This window comes from Rhinoderma darwinii, chromosome 12 (genome assembly GCF_050947455.1).
Source record: "Rhinoderma darwinii isolate aRhiDar2 chromosome 12, aRhiDar2.hap1, whole genome shotgun sequence".
Lineage (NCBI taxonomy): Eukaryota > Metazoa > Chordata > Amphibia > Anura > Rhinodermatidae > Rhinoderma > Rhinoderma darwinii.
The window spans coordinates 23,835,703-23,856,609 of NC_134698.1; the positions used below are offsets into that span (position 1 = coordinate 23,835,703).

The following is a 20,907-nucleotide window of genomic DNA, read 5'->3' on the forward strand; positions in this document are numbered from 1 at the left end:
AACAGGACAAATGGAAGAAAAACAAGATAAAGAAAATGCAAAAGGAGTTGCATAGAGACAAAGTTACATCGGATATTCACTCACGCATTCCTCCTAACCCACAGCAAGCTGCAAAAAATTAAGAACAAGTCCTATCATCCAGGACGGACACCTCGGTTAGCCAAGTTGGTCTCGTGATCGTTCTTGTATCGTGGAGATTTCAGCCTTGAAGCCATCTGCCATTCCTTTGGTGAAGGTAATTGCGGAAAGTCGTGATCTGTTTGCGCACGCAGCCAAGATAGGACGTCTATAGGTGATATACCAGTCTTTTCCCAAAATTTAGGGAGGTCATCTGGAGAGCGGATGGTAAGTTGACGTCCATCTTAACGGTCGCTAAACCAAACGGGAATAACAATCTCACCTGTAATTTTTCACCTCTGAGAGTGTCCGTTATGGGCTTCAAAATTCTCGGTACTTGGAGCTAAATCTTGAAAGAATAATCGATTCGTACCTTCATATTGAAAGTCCACTTGTTCTCTCGTCGCTTTCAGCAGACTTGATGTGTCCACGAAGCTCATTAAGCCGCAAATAACATCTCTCAGTGGCACGCTCAAAAGCAGGTTTCGGCCTGAGTGCCCTGTGAACTCAACTCTATCACCATTTTGTCAGCTCTCTCTTGGCCTACCAGATCAGCAAAATTTTGAGTAATCACTTGCGGTAAAGTGTCTCCTGTTATCGATTCAGGAAGACCCCGAAGTCTGATGTTCCGTCTGTGACTACGGTTCTCCTGATCTTCAATCATCTGGTGGGTGTTGATATGGTTCTGGTGTGCAGTAAGTGTGGTACAAACCGCTTCGCTGTGCCTCAAAATGGGAGTCTGTGCTTCCTCAGAGTCCACCCTATGTCCGATCTGTCTGATCTCTCCTTTGATATATGCCAGCTCCTGCATTATCCGAGAAATAGCTTGTGTCGGGACCTTCTTAAAATATGAACGAGACAACGTCTCTCTGCCCCTTGCGGTTTCTGAGTATGCAGTTGAGCTGTCTCATTCAGAATCCTCTTCTCTGACGTCGTCTGCTTGTCGCTCCAGCGCCATTTTGGAAGTAGAGGAACGTTTTCTTTCTGAGAAATTTGTCCATTTCGGACTGATTCTTCCTCATTTTTGCAGGGCAGGTAGAATCCTTGCATTTATCTTTAGAGGTTTTCACCATTTTATCTCGAAGTTCTGCCTTAGAAGCTGTAGTTTCTGGAAGTGAAGTGAAGAGCTCCGAAGTTAAGCTTCCATCACAATGTGGTGCAGTTTGATGGACGGCATTTCCTCCATTGTTCTGGGCTGATACACTGTGCAGCTTTATGCAGCGTATCCACCCTGAACACGCTGTGTGTACCCTTAAAATAAAAAAATTGCATAAATTTAGTAATGACCTATAAATATCCCAAATTTGTGGCGAAAAACTGCAAATCATTCTGCTGAAAACAAGTTCTCATCCAAGTACATCAAAGTACAGATAAAAAGATTATAACTTCGGGATTGTGGGGCGGAAAATCCTCTGCTGATTTAGGGGTTAGAGAAAATTCTGTTTTTGCTTCTTAATGTAATAAAGAATTTTCATCTTGCAGGGATCTTCCTATCTTCATGTGCTCAAGAATGAGTATTATATCTCCCAGTGATGGTAAGAATTCCTCCTCATCTTCTCCCTTCTTCCAACAATCTTATTCCTGTATGTGGTAAATAATCCTACAACATTTGTACAATTCACAATCATACCAATGTCCTGATACGGAATAGATGGAATGGGAAATGGCGCTGTAATGAAAGAAGTAAATACATCTGTACGTGACCGGAAACAAGATGCTTAATTTCTTCCACAAAGTGAATAAACTCAGAATTAGCCAAAGCAGCCAGGAATTATTATTCTAGTTCTGGATGCACTAGATCATGAATTACAGCAGTGACCAGAGAGCAGGGTAACGGAAAAACATAGTGTCCCCTCTGGAAGGAATGGATCACCTAAACTACATACTTAAACAGATTATAAAAATATATATATATTTAATTCCTTATTGTATTTTATTTATTTTTTTACATTTTCCAGTCCTCTGAAAAACCTTTAGGGTAGGAACACACTAGGCGGATACACTGCGTAAAACTACAGTGTATCTGCCCTGGAATCCGCAGGGGATTCCGTCTGAAAAACTTTTCCCGGCGAGTTGTCTGGTGTGGAAATCTTGCAGGAAAAAAAAAGTTTATACTTACCCTGGCTGTAGCCATGGTGACACGTCCCTCTGTTCTGCGCATAGCCCAGCCTCCTGAGATGACACTAGTCTATGTGACCGCTGCAGCAGTCTCATGGGATAAAACGTCATCCCAGGAGGCTGGGCTGCGCTCAGAACAGAGGATCGCGTCGCTAGGACGACTGCTGGGTATAAACTTTTTTTTTTATTATCCATTTTAACTAAAAATAAAAGCTTGATTTAATATTTCTTTTTTTAAATCTTTGATTTTTGCAGGAGAGTTGCAGCATTTGCATTGCAAAAGTCATCACACATAGCTCTTTGTTGCAGGATTTTTATCCCCATTGAATTTAGTGGGGAAAATTCACAACAAAAGAGCAGCGATTCCGCAGCATAAATTGACATGCTGCGGCTTAAAAAAAAAGCATCGTAGGTCAATTTATGAACGTTTTTTTTCAGTGGATTTATTCCACAGCGTGTGGATGAGATTTGTTCAAATCGTATCCACTCTACTGCTAATGTATTACGTTGCGTATTTACCACAATTAAATCTATTGCGGAAATCCACAGTGTTTACACCTAGTGTGTTCCTACCCTTATGGCTGCCAGAGCCAAAACTCATACCTGGGGTCTGCTGTACTCTCTTCTTTAGGGTATGTTCACACGCTGTGTTTTCAGGCGTAATGTGAGCATAAATGCCCCAAAATACGCCTGAAAAAATTGTCGCTAAATGCCTAAAAAAATCTGCCCATTGAATTCAATGGGAAAAACGGCGTTTCATTCAGACAGGGCGTTTTTTTATGCCACTGTTTTTTAAAAAAAAATATCGCTTCTGGAGCTGTTTTTCATTATTTCAATGGAATTACAGCTCCAAAAACCTCTAGAAAAAACAGATCTATAAACTTGTTCTATAAACTTTCTTAATTTCCTAGATGATGGGACCCGGCTGTTTTACCAGCAGCTTTGTCAGTATGAAGATCATGCACTGAGGATGATACATGAATATTTCCAAGATGATCTGCTCCACATTGTGGAGAACTTGAACACTAATTCTCTCTTGGATCAACTGAACTCCAGAAATATCCCTGATATTGAGGTGAGAGAACTTACTCTACTGGTGAAATGTCAGCGTTGTATACTAGTGTGACATTGTGTTATTATGTGTCATGTTGTGTATGGATAAAATACAACACATATTCTAATCGATTTGGCTGAAGATTATGTGGAGCTGCTCCACCCAGAAGATAAGGATGGTACTGTGGCTGGATCTATCACTTCTGCGTTAACATAAAAACACCCCACTCCTTTCCTTCCATTATAACCTCCAACACATTGGAAACCAAGAGAGAATTTATTGGGCACACAGAAATTAGGGGTAACTCCATTCTATGTTATAGAAAATGAAATAATTATCACTTGAGGATTTCACAATATATTCAGTCACCCAATGTAAATCCCAAATCTACCTCTGATCACCATGTTATACTTTACATAAAGACATAATCTACATAAACCGTTGAGTTACTCCATATGAACGGAGCGGTAGTGCATATTCTCGGCCACCACTCCGTTAATTTCTATGGGGCTGCTGAAGATAGTGCTTGGCAGACCCATAGAAGTGAATGGAGTGGTTGTCGAGCATGGGCACTACCACTGCATTACTATGGGGCTCCCAGGAACAGGCAAAGTAAGTTCTTGTGATCGGTATCGGTCCCAGTGCTCAGACCCCCATCAAACAGATATTTATCACCTATCCTGTGTATAGGTGATAAATAATGATTAGGAGAGAACCCCTTTAATTACCAGGGAACCTAATTAGGGGAAGTTCTGTCTAGTTTAAGCTGTATTGAAGGCTCTACTATGGGCCTCTCTTACAGATTCTGATGAAAATACCAGAAACAATAGCACAACATGCTAGCTATTGTTTCCGTTAAAACCACGGACAACCGGACTGAAAACCGACAAACCCATTAAAGTCAATGGGTTCTGTCGGCCGCTTGTGGTGTAATGGAACTGGCACTTCCGTTGATTACCTTGTTCTGCTCCTGTGACGGAGCAGAACAACTGAATACTGAAGGCAGATTTCGAATATAGGCCTATCTGAAAAATCCAATGGTAAAGGGGATATCCGGTAAAATAAACGGAAAAAATAAATATATCTAAATAATCTAATATATAAAAAAAAATATTCATAAACACCATAATTTTATCCATAGATGCTCATTTAGTCAAGGGGTAAACATTGTTCATTACTAAAATGGCCCCTGTCACATAATTGTGTTTGAGACCCGTCTTAGAATGCATTGGGTCAGGTTGCGTTAAGGTAAGTGCTCTAGCCCAGCGTAACTGCTTCTTCCTGCTCAGGCTGACTGGCAGCTTCGACGTGATAGCCCATACCTGACCATGTGCGTTCTGCTCAGTCAGCCTGACCATTACGTGATGGCGGCCATTTTAATGATAAAATATGTTTACCCCTGGACTAAACAAGCTACTTTGGATAAAAATAAGGAATTTCGGAATATTGTCATTATGAAATATTATTTTTTTTTTTAGTTTCTTTTCCCGGAGATCCCCTTTAACCCCTTCCCACTCAGAACAGTACTATTAAGTCGCGCTGAGCACATAGTTTGCGCTCAGCTCAGTAAATGTACTGACCTGAGTAAACATGGCACCATTTAATCCCGGTGCGTGTTTGAGCTGTGATACCTGCTGTTTCCGACAGCAGGCTATCACAGCTCAATACTCCGGGACCAATTGCAGTGGTCCCACCCTGGCGATCGCTTCTATTGGTTAGTCAGTGACTACTAACCAATAGCAGCGATCATATACATAATTTACTGCCCCAGACCCCACATCCGGCCGCACCCGCCCTGAACTTCTCTGTTGGCGTTGGAGAGTTGTTCAGAGCGGTTTTGTTGGAGAATTGTGCTGAAAAAACTTGAAAAAAAACTTACTAAAAGTTACTTTTTTGTACTTCTCACTTGCTCCATCCACTTCCCACTCCTGTCTTCCTCCTCCTCCTTGTGTTCCCCTTGTCACCCCCATTTTTGGTCAGTGATCTCCCATCACTGACCACTTCTTAGTCTTCAGGGCCACATTTTCTTGGTCCCTGTGGATTATTTATTTATTTTTCTTTCTTTATAAAATACAAAAAATATAAAAATGTATTAAAATTAGAAAAAAAGTTAGTTTAGCAAATGATCATCTAGCTAGTTTTGTATTGGGGTTCGTTAGTGTCAGGGACCATCAAAAAGCGTAGTGAGGTTTAATGTCAGGGAATTTAGCGTCAGGAATCCGTCACCGTAGTTAGTTTTAGCGTTAGGGATCTATCACTAGTTAGCTTTAGTGTCAGGGAAGCTCGGAATAATCTAGTTAGGTTTAGTGTCAGGCACCTGTCACCGTAGTTAGGCTTAGCGTTAGGGATGCTAAAAAAAATCTAGTTAGGTTTAGTGTTAGGAACCCTCGCCCTAGTTAGCTTTAGTGTCAGTGAAGTCCACTTCTCTAAAAAAAAAAAAAACAACAAAATAAATAACGTTTTGGGTAGCATCCTACTGCTTTTAGTTAGGTTTTTTTTATTTTAATTTGTCAACCTCCTCTAGTGATGAAGAGGAGGGACCATCTAGAAGACGTCCCAGGACCACCACCACAGTTGAAACCCCCGAGAGAAGTGACCCCGTCACAGTTGAAGCCCCCGAGCGAAGTGACCCCATATGGACCCCCACAACCGACAATTATGAGCCTCAAATCCCCGAGTATATGGGCAGTCTGGGGATCAAATTTAATACGGCAGGGCTCAGTGAGAAGGACTTTTTTTCAAGTTCTTTTTCACTGATGACTTTATAGAGCTTAATGGTCTCCCAGACAAATTTATATGCCCAACAATATATTACTAAGAACTCCACATCATTTTATGCCCAATCCCACAGGTGGACCCCTCTAGACGCAGCAGAGTTGGGCAAGTTCTGGGGACTTCACTTGAACATGAGGCTTCTGAAAAAGCCATCCATTAGGACCTACTGGAGCATAGAAATCTTATACCACACCCCGATGTACCGTATGGCCATGTCCAGGATGCGTTATGATGCAATACTTCGCTTCTTACATTATGCGGATACTGAGGAGTGCCCACCCTGCAATCACCCCAGTTTTGACCGTTTGTATAAACTGAGACCCCTATTAGACCATTTCAGTGCCTGGTTTTCCCAAGCATACACCCCCGAGAAGTGTATTTCTATTGATGAGTCCTTGGTACATTTTAAAGGGAGGCTTCAATTCCACCAGTACCTGCCGGGTAAGAGGGCAAGGTATGGCGTTAAGATGTATAAGCTGTGAGAGTGCATCACGGTATACCTACAAATTTAGGATATATGAAGGAAAGGACACCAGTATTCAGCTCCCAGAATGCCCCCCCTTACTGGGAGTTAATGCAAAAATTGTGTGGGATTTGGTGCACCCACTGCTGGACCAGGGTTACCACCTCTACCTGGATAATTTTTATACCAGCGTCCCACTATTCAAATGCCTCGCTTCCAGAAGTACTGCGGCATGCGGCACTGCTAGAAGAAATCTGAGAGGCCTCCCTAAGACTCTGCTTTGGCAAACACTCAGAAGGGGTGAGAGCAGGACACATTCTAGCACCAACATATTGTGTGTCAAGTACAAGAACAAGAGAGATGTCCTTGTATTGACAACAATACATGCCCACACCAGTACCCATGTACCACTACAGAGACTCCCAAACCAGATTGCATCCTGGACTACAATAGGTACATGGGAGGGGTGGACTTGTCAGATCAAGTCCTGAAACCCTATAGCGCCGTGCGGAAAATGAGGGTGTGGTGTAAGAAGCTGGCCGTGCACATCATGGCATTGTACAATGTGTACGTGGCACCCAGTACTTCTGGAAACGAGGCCACACGCATCGTACCAGGGCAACACTTTCCAGGAGAAGTTCCCCAAACTGGCAAGAAGGGAAAGAATCAAAAGAGGTGCAGAGTCTGCTCAAAGAGGGGGATAAGGAAGGACACAATATACCAATGTGACCCGTGTCCCGAAAAGCCAGGGCTCTGTATGAAAGGGTTTTAAAATTTATCATACATCCCTTGGTTTTTTAATTTACTCCAGGTTTATTTACCCTGATGCACTCCGCACAGCTTATCCCCCTCATCTCTCCCTTCTGAGCCCTGTCATGTGCCCAGGCAGCTGATAACAGCCACATGTAGGGTATTGGCGTTCCCAGGAGAACCCACATTAAAGTTTATGGGGTGTATGTCTCCGGTGGCGCATGCTGGGCACAATATATTGGACACTGAAATGGCATCTATGTATAGAAAATTTAAAATCTCACTCTGCACCAACTGCTGTGCAATACCTTTTACACAATACCTGTGGGGTCAAAATGCTCACTACACCTCTAGATGAATGCCTTAAGGGGTGTAGTTTCCAAAATGGGGTCAGTTCTGGTGGGTTTCCAGTGCTTTGATACCTCTGGGGCTCTGCAAATGTGACATGGCACCCGAAAACCAATCCAGAAAAATCGGGATTCCAAAGAACACATAGCGCCCCTTTCCTTCTGAGCCCTCCCATTGGCCCAAACGGCAGTTTATCACCACAAATGGGGTATTGTCGCACTCAGGACAAATTGGGCAACAAAATGGGGTGTTTTATTCCTTGTGAAAATAAGGAATTTTGAGCCCAAACTATATATTATTGGAAAAAATTACATTTTTTTTAAAATTCACAGCCAAATTCAAATAAATTATTTTAAAAAATTGTGGGGTCAAAATGGTAACAACAACCATAAATTAATTCCTTGAGGGGTGCAGTTTCCAAAATGGGGTCACTATTGGGGGATTCCTACGGTTTTGGCACCTCAACACCTCTTCAAACCTGGCATGCTACCTAAAATATATTCTAATAAACAAAGAGGCCTCAAAATGCACTAGGTGCTTCTTTGCTTCTAGGGCTTGTGTTTTATTCCAGGAGCGCACTAGAGACACATGTGGGACATTTCTAAAAACTGCAGAATTTGGACAATATATATTTAGTAGTGTTTTTCTGGTAAAATCTTCTGTGTTACAGATTTTTTTTTTATAAAATTGAAATTCAGCAAGAAAAATTTAATTTGCAAATTTCACCTCCACTTTGCTTTAATTCCTGTGAATTGCCTGAAGGGTTAAAAAAAACTTTCTAAATTCTGTTTTGAATACTTTGAGGGGTCTAGTTTATAAAATGGCGTGTTTTATGCGGGTTTAGGCCCAATTTAGAACTGAACTGGTGCCTTAAAAAAAAGGCTTTTGAAATTTTCTTAAATATGAGAAATTGCTGTTTGTTCTAAGCCTTGTAACATCCAAGAAAAATAAGAGTGTTCAAAAAACGATGCCAATCTAAAGTAGACATATGGGAAATGTGAACTAGTAACTATTTTGGGTGGTATAACCGTCTGTTTTACAAGCCGATGCATTTAAATTCAGAAAAATGCTATTTTTTAAAAAAAAAATGTCTACATTTTGCAATTTTTCACAAATAAACACTGAATATATCGACCAAATTTGACCCCTAACATGAAGCCCAATGTCTCACGAGAAAACATTCTCCGAATCGCTTGGATAGGTTTAAGTATTCCGACGTTATTACCACATAAAGTGAAATATGTCAGATTTCAAAAATGGGCTCTGAGCTTTAAGACCAAAACTAGGCTTCGTCCTTAACCCCTTCAGGACTGAGCCTGTTTTGGCCTTCAGGACAAAGCCGATTTTTCAAATCTGACATGTAAGACAGATAGTAATACCACACAAAATACTTACTAGTTTATATTAACCATAGGTCTACTTTATGTTTGCATTGTTTTTTGAACATTCTTTTATTTTTCTAGGACGTTACGAGGCTTAGAACTTTAGTAGCAATTGCTCATATTTTCAAGAAAATTTCAAAAGCCTATTTTTTCAGGGACCAGTTCAGTTCTGCAGTCGCTTTGAGGGCCTTATATATTAAAAAGTCACCATAAATTCCCCCATTTTGAAAACTGCACCCCTCAAAGTATTCAAAACAGCATTCTGGACTGAAACACCGAACTCAGAAGCAAAGGAGCACCTTGTGGATTTTGGGGCCTCCTTTTTTTAGAATATATTTTAGGCACCATGTCAGGTTTGAATAGGTCTTGTGGTAGCAAAACAGTAAAGACTCCCCAAAAGTGACCCCATTTTGAAGACTATACCCCTCAAGGAATTTATCTATGGGTATAGTTAGCATTTTGAACGCAACAGTTTTTTTGCTAAATTTATTTGAATTAGTATGTGAAGAAAATCTACTTTTTTTTTGTGAAAAAATGTAGAAATGTTACATTTTTACAAGGAATAAAGTAGAAAAAACACCCCAACATATGTAAAGCAATTTCTCCCGATTATAGCAATACCCCATATGTGGTAATAAACTGCTGTTTGGACCCACAGCAGGCCTCAGAAGAGAAGGAGCACCATTTGGATTTCTGATTTTGCTGGAAAAGTTTTCAGTGCCGTGTCGCGTTTGCAATGCACTGGAGGGATGAAAACCGTGGAAACCCCCTAATAGTGACCCCATTTTGGAAACTACACCCCTCAAGGAATTTTTCTAGGGGTAAAGTTAGCATTTTGACCCCACAGTTGTTTTGCTGAATACATTGGAATTAGTCTGTAAAGGTAAAAATCTACTTTTTTTCTGTAAGAACTTAACCATTTGTAATTTTTACAAGGAAAAAAAGAAGAATAAGCACCCCAACATTTGTAAAAAATTTCTCCTGATTACGTAATAAACTGCTGTTTGGACCCACACCGGGGCTTACAATGGAAGGAGCGCTATTTGGCTTTTGGAGCTCAAATTTAGCTGGAATAGATTTTGGGTGTCATGTCGAATTTGCAAAGCCACTGAGAGACCGAAACAGTGGAAGCCCCCCAAAAGTAACCCCATTTGGAAAACTACACCACTTAAGGAATCTATCTAGGGGTATAGTGAGCATTTAGGCCCCACACGTCTTTTGCAGAATTTATTAGAATTAGGCCGTGAAAATTAATATCAACATTACTTCCACTAAAATGTTGATTTTTTCAATTTCACATAGGATAAAGGAGAAAATGCACCCCAACATTTGTAAAGCAATTTCTCCCGAGTACGGCTATACCCCACATGTGGTCATAAATGTTTTTTCATTAGAAAGTAATTAACCCTTTCCGAACTGATCCATGTTTTGCTTTTTCTTTTTCCTCCCCGCTTTCCGAGAGCCACAACTTTTTCATTTTTCACTCAATAGAGTGGTGTGAGGGCTTATTTTTTGCGGGATGAGCTGTAGTTTTTATTGGTACCATTTTTTGGTACATAAGACTTTTTGAGCACTTTTTTTATTACATTTTTTTGGTAGAGCGAAGGTGAACAAAAAATTGCAATTTTGAAGTTTAAAATTCTTTATTTTTCACAGCGTTCACCGTGCGAGTTCAAAAATGGTATATTGCAATAGCTTGGACTTTTACAGATGCAGCGATACCAATTTTGTGTATTTTCTTATTTTTTTTACATTACTTTAGAGAAAATATGTGAAAAGGGTTTCTTTTTGGACTTTAAATATTTATTTAATTTTTTCCACTAATAATAATTATTTACTTTTGTTTTTACATATTTTATTAGTCCCCCTAGGAGACTTGAACCAGCAATCGTTAGATCACTGGTAAAATACACTGCAATACTAATGTATTGCAGTATATTGTGATTTTTACAGGCTCCTGTAACAGCGATCGCTGTTTCTGTCCGTTAGTCCCGGGTATCAGCTGTAATACACAGCGGACACCCACAGTGTATGGCGCGGGCTCAGCGTGTGAGACGCACCATATATCACCCCCCACACCACGACATGCTATTAAGTCATGGTGCGCGAAGGGTTTAATGCGCAGCGGATGGTGCAGAGTGAAAATTAAAATTTTCCACTGATGTGCCATTTTAGTGCACTATATGTTGTGCCTAGTTTGTGCCACAAATACCTCACAAAATATTAACCGGGTTCTCCCGGGTATGGCGATGCCATATCGGTGGACGTAAACGGTTGTTTGGGCACGCTGTAGGGCTCAGAATGGAGGGAGCGCCATTTGGCTTTTGAAGCGCAGATTTTGCTTGGTAGTAGCTCTGGCGTTTTGCTGGTATTTCAGTTTATAATGTGGGGGCTTATGTAGGCTGGGCAGAGTACATCAGGGCATAATAAGAGGGTATAATAATGGGGTAAATAAAAAATAATCCGCAGATATGTGGCCAGTGTCACACTTATAAATGGCACCCGATCCTATCCACTTTTGGACCGCTCTGAACATTTTGCATCGCCATAATCTGGGAGCCGGAACTTTTTTTATTTTTCCATTACCGGAGCTGCGTGAGGGCTTATTTGTTGCGGGGCAATCTGTAATTTTCATTGGTACCATTTTGGGGTACATGCGATTTTGTTGATCACTTTTTATTCCATTTTTCGGCAAGCCAGGTGACCAAAAACCATAAATTCTGACAATGATTTTTATTTATTTTTTATGGCGTTTACCCTGGGCTATAAATGACCATTATATTGTATTCTGTGGGTCGGTACGATTACGGCGATACCATATGTATATAGGTTTTTTATGTTTTGCAGCGTTTGCGCAACAAAATAACTTATTTCGAAAATAAATTATTCTTTGTGTCACCGTATTCTGGGAGCCATAAGTTTTTTATTTTTCAGTGAGAAAAGCTGTGTAAGGGCTTGTTTTTTGCGGGACGGGTTGTAGTTTGTATCGGTACTATTTTGGCGTACAGGCGACTTTTTGATCACTTTTTATTGTATATTTTGGGAGGGGTGGTGACCAAAAAAAGTGATTCTGGCATTGTTTTTCGTTTATTTTTTTTGCGGTGTTTACCGTGCGGGAAAAATAATATTATAGTTTTATAGTTGGGGTCGTTACAAACGCGGTGATACCAAATATGTGTACTTTTTTTTTACGTGTTCATTTTTTTCCTGTAATAAAACTTATTAAAGGAAAAAAAAAGCAGGTCTTGTTTATGTCACTTATAACTTTTATTTTTACACTTTTTTTAAAACATTTTTATTCTTTTTTTTACTTTTTTCACTTGTCCCACTAGGGGACACTTAGACTTGCAGCTCTTATCGCTGCTGGAATACACTACCTATGTAGTGTAATGCATTCCAACTGTCATTGTAACATGAACGAGGGAAGGGTAGATCCAGCGCTGATGAAAATATAAAAGGAAACTTTTTCCAAGTTTTAATTCGGTTGATTAAAATAAGGATCCATAGAAAAAATATAGAAGAAATGGTGTCCTGTGTTACCAAGATGATAGGAAAAATGGATGGCCTACGCGTTTCGAACGCTGCTTGCGTTCTTAATCATGGCTTGTGGATACTGACTGCGAAAGTGGAATTTATATATCCGGGGTGACATCTGTTTATATTGATTGCGTTTCAGAAGGATTCCCCCATTGGAACGCAAGCATTAGTTCGTTGGTGCCCGCCTTCATTTAATCAAGGAGTCAAGATTCAAATAGTTGGTAAATATTATGATCCTTTATTTTCAATAATGTTGTTGGTCAACATTGTATTTGTCTGAAGTTTCTTGATTTGAATAACAGCTCGTTCTTGTGTGTGCATAACATGTATAGAAACTGATGGTGAATTGTGAATGAGAGTGACATCTGTTTACTTGATTGCGTTTCAGGGGATTTCCTCTATTGAAACGCACACGTCAGTACATTGCTGCCTATCTTCATTCAATCCTGGGCTCGGGATTCATCTGGTTGGTAAGTATTATGGTCTTTTATTTACCATGTTGCTGATAATCGTTATTGTATTTGTAAATATTTCTAGATTTGAATACCGGCTACTTCGTATGTTTGCAAATACACATATAGCTGATAATGGGAGCCATTCGCGGGGAAAAAAGCGGAATGTGCTTTCTTGCCACGGTTCCGCCTCTGACTTCCCATTGAAATCAATGGGAGGAAAAAATAGCGCTTTTCACAGCATTTTTTGCCCGCGGCCCTCAAAGGCCACGGGCGAAAAACTCGGCAAGAAAGTGTAGGCAGGTCAAAATCTGCCTTAAAATTCCTGAAGGTATTTTGAGGCAGATTTTTTTTCTGCCTGCAAAATAATCTGTGTGAATGTACTTAATTAGCACTTTCAGACACTTTACTTACTGTGTCAGAAGAGCTGCTGGCTCCCACTCCAGTCCTTGTTCTCCCAGGTCTTCCAGGTCCAGTCCTCCACCTCCAGAATATAGCGGGTATTGGAAAACGCCCGCCGCTGCGCTATAACTTGACTCCTCCTCCTCCTCTCCTTACGCAGTTACGCACTTACGTTGAGGAGGAGGTTAGTAAAAAAAATGAGGGGGGACCTACTCTCAGCTAGGTTTGTTCTGATCCCCGTACAGCAGTACCTCTAGTACTGCCCTGATGGCGGCCATGAAAGGAACACCAGGTGTAAGGAAATGAAAATCATAATCTAGATGGTCAGTGAGAGGGGCAGCATCGTGATTCTGAAATAAGGAGTTTTCTCCCTTCACCTGACTGAGATGTGTTGGGGATCACCATAAACTGCTTATCTTGTCGTCATGTATACAGGAGGGGGCAAAAACATTTGTTTTCTTTAATCTTTTACTCCTAGCGCAGTATCGATCTTATTTGTTGAGACAGTTTTATCAGACACAAGATCTGCAAGAAATAAAACCCTGTATGAACCTGGTATTCTTACCCTGTGGTTTCTGAAAGAGTCCACGTTTTAATTTGATTTCATGAAATTATAAAAAATACCCTAATATATAGGATAAAGTTTCCTGTAACAATGAAAATAATGCAGTTGATGTTTCCAGCTGATATCATAGCAGTGTGTTGACGCAATCATGGCCCAAAAATTTGTAATGCGTATTTCAACTGAGACCCGCCCAATGAATTTATCCAGATCCCAGTCATAGGTTATATCGATATATCGGAGAGAAGGAAGACACAGAGACCGTGCTTGTATACTCAAATATCCTTCTCTGACGTTTATTCATCAAACAATTACAATAATATCTTTCGAAAAAGGAGCAGCTTAATTCCAGCCAATCATTTACAATGAGACGTTAATTTGAATTTGATTTAGCTAATTGCAAATAATGACTATGTTTTTGTCCTGAACCAATCATAGGCTTAGAAGACATTTTAAATGTAAAATCATAAGTTCCCAAAATATACCACGTCATAGATGCTAAGAGTTGGAATGACCCCTCCCTTATAGTTAACAAAACCATTCTTTAGACACTCAAGGATGAGAGGCTCCTTTTCACACAAACTGGTAAATATTTATATTCTCCATAGCAAGAAAGACTGAATATAAGGCCTCATGCACACGACCATAAAAACTCCCGTTATTACGGGTCGTAATTACGACCCGTAATAACGGGCTCATAGACTTCTATTGGCGACGGGTGCCTTCCCGTTTTCTCACGGGAAGGTGCCCGTGCCGTTGAAAAAAATAGAACATGTCCTATTTCAGGCCGTAATAACGGCACGGACAGTCCATAGAAGTCTATGGAGCTCTCGTAATGACGGGTGGCTACATGTGTGCACCCGTCATTACGGCAGCGTTGCTAAGCGACGTCAGTAAATAGTCACTGTCCAGGGAGCTGAAAGAGTTAACTGATCGGCAGTAACTCTTTCAGCACCCTGGACAGTGACTACCGATCAGTATAAACCTGTAAAAAATAAAAATAAAAGACGTTCATACTTACCGAGAACTTCCTGCTTCCTCCAGTCCGGTCTCCCGCCCGTTGCCTTGGTGACTCGTCCCTCTCGACATCCGGCCCGACGTCCTGGATGACGTTTCAGGCCATGTGACCGCTGCAGCCAATCACAGGTCAATCACAGGCTGCAGCGGTCACATGGACTGCCGCGTCATCCAGGGATGTCGGGCTGGATGTGAAGAGAGGGACGCGTCACCAAGACAACGGCCGGGTAAGTATGAATTTCTTTAACTTTTATTACAGAAAGGGCTGTCCCTTCTCTCTATCCTGCACTGATAGAAAGAAGGGGCTGCCGATTAGTGCAGTGCTATTTTGCCGCCAAAAACGTGCCCATAAATACGGGTGGAATACGGGTGACACCGGACCCATATTTTCGGGCACGGGTTCGTAAATACTGGTGCAAAACGGGTCGAATACGTGTGACACACGTATTTTCGCCAGTATTTACGGGTGGGAAAAAATACGGTCGTGTGCATGAGGCCTAAACCTGCAGCTCAAGAACAAATAACAGAATTGTTTCAGACAATGCAGACACAGATGTATTCGCTTTAAAGCAACATGATTTATTAATCTCAAAATGGATTCTTCAAGACCAAATGGATTCCACATATTCAAGATGGAGTAAACCTCTTTAATCACTTTCACACAGTGAGATCAGGCAGAGAAGAGGCGGTGGTTATGGTATATGGTTGTACATACTATACATGGCTAAGATTTACCTACGGCTGCTCATGAAGTACCAATTTCTCAGCGCTAGAATAGTGACATCATCAGTGTAGTGACATCATCATCATCATCGTAGTAGTGGACTGTAGACACTTCCCTCCCATACAGCAGCCAGGAGGAGGAGATGTGTTCCTATTAGAGGTGGAGGAAGGTGAGTGATAAAGTGTAACTTCTACCCACCATAAATTCTCTTTCCTTTAGTCCAAGCAGCAGCACCAATGGGGATTGTATCCTCCTGGAAAATAGGACAGACAGTATCAATTAACTAATTATTTAATTAGATAAAAAGATAGATATCAGCAGCACATCCAGCTATCAAACCGTACGGAGTACAAATGAATCCCAGCTTCAGGGGGGTGCACGCAGCGAGGTGTGGACTGCATCGGCCGTCCTGTGTCACCAGGTGCGGAATCAGGGCTAGTTTCCAGAAGTCTCCCGTGCTCATGGTCATCAATTGAGCTACCAGGCGCTCTTCGGCTAGTAGGGGCATATGGCAATTACGGAGACTTGTACCCGTCTGATCTTTTGAAAGAACTTTAGGATCATAGGAACTGGTGGAAATACATAAGCAAGGTGAAACTCCCAAGGTATGGAGAGGGCATCCAGAACCCATGATTTGTCATTCCTGAATAGGGAACAAAACAGAGTCAGCTTTGCATTGTGCGGTGTGGCCATTAGGTCCACTTGAGGCTGACGCCAGCGTGCTGTGATCCCCTCGAAGGTCATTGGATCCAGAGATCACTCTTTTGGTAAAGGAAGATCGCAACTCAATCTGTCCGCTGTGGTGGTGTTGGTCCATTTGATATGGACAGCTGAGATTTGCCGCTCATGGGTCTCCACACAAATCCTGATCGGTTCCACTTCTACGAGAAGGGCTATGTATCGTGTTCCTCCCTGGTCGTTTATATAGAAGACTGTCGTGACATTGTCAGACTTTATCCTGATTGCTCTCCCCTGGATGATATGGTGAAAGTGTATCAGGGCTGTCTGAACTGCTGTCAACTCCTTGAGATTTGAGGACAAGCGTCTCTCTGTTGGAGACCAGAACCCTTTCACCATCTGACCTTGTATGTAAGCCCCCCATCCTGTGAGGGACGCGTCTGTCGAGATATCGACTCATACTGGGGGAACAAAGGACCCTCCATTGTTCAGGCGGTGCCACCACCTCAGGGAATCTCTCTTATCTCTGGTGACGATGACCAGTTTGTCTAGAGATATGTCTCGATCCCATACGCGCAGGATTTCCTGTTGCAAGGGATGCATGTGCCACTTTGCCCATTCTATTGCGTCGCTGGCCGCTGTCATAAAGCCCAAGACCTTCATCATGACATGGATAGATCCCCGTTAGGGCTGACTGAGATTTTTGGCAGCATCCTGGATCTTTCTCAGTCTGTCTGGAGGAAGAGATATCACCATCGAGTCTGTGTCCAAGATAAAACCGAGAAACTGTTTTTTCTGCAAGGGAAGAATATGCGATTTCTCCCCACTTACGAGCCACACTAGAGACTGGATGAAGGTAAATATGGTGTGCAGATGTGTTTTCAAAATCTCTGCAGATCTGGCCTTCACTAGCCAGTCGTCTAGGTAGGGAACAATCGTGATCCCTTTTTCTCTCAGACAAGCTACTATTGCGACAACAATGTTTGTGAAGGTGTGCGGAGCTGATGAAATTTCTGAACGGAAGCGAGATGAACTGGAGAGGACGTAGCACCCCTTTTATCCACACAGCAAGAAAACTTATGTGGTCTAGATGCATAGGAACGTGCAGATATGCATCCTTCAAGTCTGTGATGGCAAGGAATCTCTCTCGTCCAGAAGTACTTGGGCAGACCAAATTGTCCCCAACGGTTGTCTGTCGTGGGCACAAGAAACACCCGCGAGTAAACACCCCTTCCTATGTCTGGAGATGATGCTTCTTCTAAGACCCTCATCTCTATGAAGTATTGAATTGACCTTTCTAGGAGGACTTGTTTTTTGGGGAAGAATTTGGGAGTGGAGAGAGAACCTGTCTGGAGGAAAATTCTATCCAATAGCCCCATCTTTGGTGTTCAGCACCCAAAGATCCTTTATTGATGACAACCATTGGGGGTAGAAGGATACTCTCCCTCCCACAGGACTCTTCTTGGCGTCAGAAGTCCATATTCCTAGAAGACGGGTAGCCCTTTCCCCGACCTCCAGAACGTCTGTAGCCTGATCTTTTGACACCAGAAGATGAACTACCTCCGCCTACCTTGTTTACTGGATATAAAATTCCTAGATGAGCCACGAAAACTAGATCTCCCCTTACGTTTGCCTGTCTGTGGAAGGGATTTCCCCTTTTTGTCCGACAGGTTCTCCATCAAGGAGTCTAACTCTGGCCAAAAAAGCCTATTAGGCTTATACTCCATGGCGCAGAGTGAATTCTTTGAGTGAGCATCTGCCCCCGCACGGTTTAATCCAAAGAGTTCTTCTCCGAGTGGCGGAGAGAGCCATTGTAATGTCGGGGTAGGGAGACAGACAAGTGAGCCCTAATCTACCCGCCACTCAGTCCCTGCCTACTTGCAACGACCCGCTCTAGGCGACGGGGTACAACTGGGCGACGGTCCCTACACTCAATAGGTGCACGACAGACAAACAGACAAGGGTACAAAGAAGCCAAGCAAATGGGGACGTTGCCCACGGGAACCGTGAGCAACAAGCGAAGTGAACGAGCCGAGTCAAACCAGGAGATGAGCGAGGTACAAAAACGCAGAGCAGAAGAGTGGTCAGTAAAGCCAAGGTCAAACACAAGCAGAGGATCAGTAGTTCAAGAAGCTGCAGCAGGACCAGGAAACCAGCAGAGAAGAATCACAAGCAAAGGAGGAACAGGAAAGGCAGGTATAAATAGACAGAGGGCGGGAGCTAGCTCCGTCTGGCCAGGCTGTGATAGGCTATCCCACTCCTAAGCCTGCCATCCTGGGTGGTGGAAGATGGAGTCAGTCTCACAGACATAGAAGCAGGTGCAGACTGATTACCTATGGGCGTCGACACAGAAGTTGTGTCTGGCAGATCCTTTACAGCCATAGCACGAAATGCAAATCTCACCTGCTGGATTTCTGCATCACATGAGAAATCAGATGCTAAAGAGACCTGCCTAAAAGATTTAAGAATGTAATCTCTGGACACCCTATTGTCGATGACTTCCTCCATCTGTAGTCATGACCGCAGGTTTTTAGCAACGATTGATGAGGATAGGGCTACCCCGGCTTAGGCAGAAGCCGAAAGGTACCCTCGTCTGAATGCATTATCAATGTGCCGATCCATGGGGTAATGGAAGTTTGACCCAGTCTCACTCGGAAACCACTGTGCGCTTCAGGAGTATTGTAGTGGCTACGTCCACTTTGGGGGGCTCATCACACTCTTGCACCTCATCAATGACAAACCTGGTCTTAAATCTCTTATTTAAAATAGGACCCTTGTAAGATGATTTCCATTCATTGGACATTAGGTTCTTTACTACGGAGTCCACCTTGAAAGTTCTGACTTCTCTCGGGAAGAACATCATCCCCCACAGTCTCCAGTCTGAACCCACTCATCCGATCTAATCGCCTTAGACAGACGAGACATCTTCTCCAAAGGAAAGCGACTAATCTCCAGGTCATCATCCGACTCTGAGGTAGAGGTATTAACCTCGTCAATTTTGTATTCTTCCCAAAACAATAATTCCTGAGAAGTGGATCTCGTATCGAAAGGATAAGACTGCTATGAGAGCAATGTCAGAATAAATAAACATTAAAGTACTCATAACATCCCCTTTATTAATACTTCTATTAGTAACTGGCACTAACCAGTAGGCTACAGAAAAAACATGCTTTTAAAGCGGTTCTGTCACCAGATTAGAAGTGCCCTAGCTCTAACGTAATCTGATTGGCGCTGTAATGTAGATAACAGTGGTTGTTATTTTTAAAAACGATCATTGTAGACGGAGTTATGAACAATTTTAATTTATGCAAATTAGTTTCTTAATAGACAACTGGGCGTGTTTTTACTTTTTACCAACTGGGCGTTGTGAAGAGACGTGTATGACATTGATCAATCAGCGTCATACACTTCTCATCGTTCCAGCCCAGCTTCTTTCATTGCGAGATCACGCTGTGTTGTCACATACTCCCACAGAATAGTTACCGAAGTGCCTTGAGAGTGAATAGACATGGTCTCCAACCAGGACGCGATGTCTATTCACACTCCAGACACTTCTGTAATGTTTCTGTGGGACTTACAGCACAGCGTGATCTCGCGAGATCATGCTGTGCTGTCATTCGTGTTCAGCTGTACTCAGCACAGCGTGATCTCGCGAGATCATGCTGTGCAGTGAAAGAAACTGCGCTGGAACGATGAAGTGTATGATGCTGATTGGTGAGCGTCATACACTTCTCTTCACAATGCCCAGTTGGTAAAAGTAAAAACACGCCCAGTTGTCTATTAAGAAATGAATTAGCATAAATTTAAAATTTTCATAACTCCGTCAAAAATGATAGTTTTTAAAAATAAAAACCACTGTGATCTACATTACAGCACCGATCAGATTATGTTAGCGATAGGGCACTTATAATCTCAATTATATCCCTATTAGTAAAATGATATGATATCTCTGTACTCATAAGCTAACTGCTATCACTATATATGTCCATTTGTCTCTTGTCTAATGACTCCCAATCCTAGTGTCAAACAGGCTGTCTGGTGGAATACAATGAATCTAATACATCATTCTACAGCAGCATCTGTGCACCATCGGAGCGTCTATGGGGATACTATTAACCCCAAGAGTCGCGCTGTCTACCGAAACTCCAGGGTCCTTTTTTTGCACCTGCCGGGATGGCACTTTGACCTCCACCAGGCATTTGTCTCTCTCGGCATCCATATATATATATATGCACATGGCCGGCCTTAGCTATGTGCGACACGTGCGGTCGCACAGGGTGCCGGCCGCCATGCTGCTAGGGGGGCGCCAGTGGGTACGAGCAGAAGAGAGGAGAAATGTTCCTCCCTCTGCACTGCTGCGTGAAGTGAGCGCTGATTGGAGGAGCAGCAGCAGGTGCTTCTGTCTGCTCCTCCAATCGGCATAGCCTGTACTGCAGTGTCACAGACACTCAGCACCTGCAGCTCCTTCCTGCTGTGCTGCTGCCCCAGTGAAGACTCCTCCACGGAGCTCCAGAGTCAGGTAAGAAGA

The 20,907-nt window shown here is 42.4% G+C and overlaps 1 protein-coding gene across 1 annotated transcript in view; it reads left to right on the plus strand.

The window, feature by feature from the left end:
• Positions 1-1,604: 1,604 nt before the first annotated feature.
• The window catches only part of LOC142664427 (NACHT, LRR and PYD domains-containing protein 12-like), a 197,193-nt gene continuing 177,890 nt past the window's right edge, over positions 1,605-20,907 (plus strand). The window contains exons 1-2 of the mRNA XM_075843495.1: positions 1,605-1,652; positions 3,147-3,338. Of these exons, the coding sequence (XP_075699610.1) occupies positions 1,616-1,652; positions 3,147-3,338 (229 nt within the window). The 5' untranslated portion in view covers positions 1,605-1,615. The remainder of the gene's footprint in view (positions 1,653-3,146; positions 3,339-20,907) is intronic.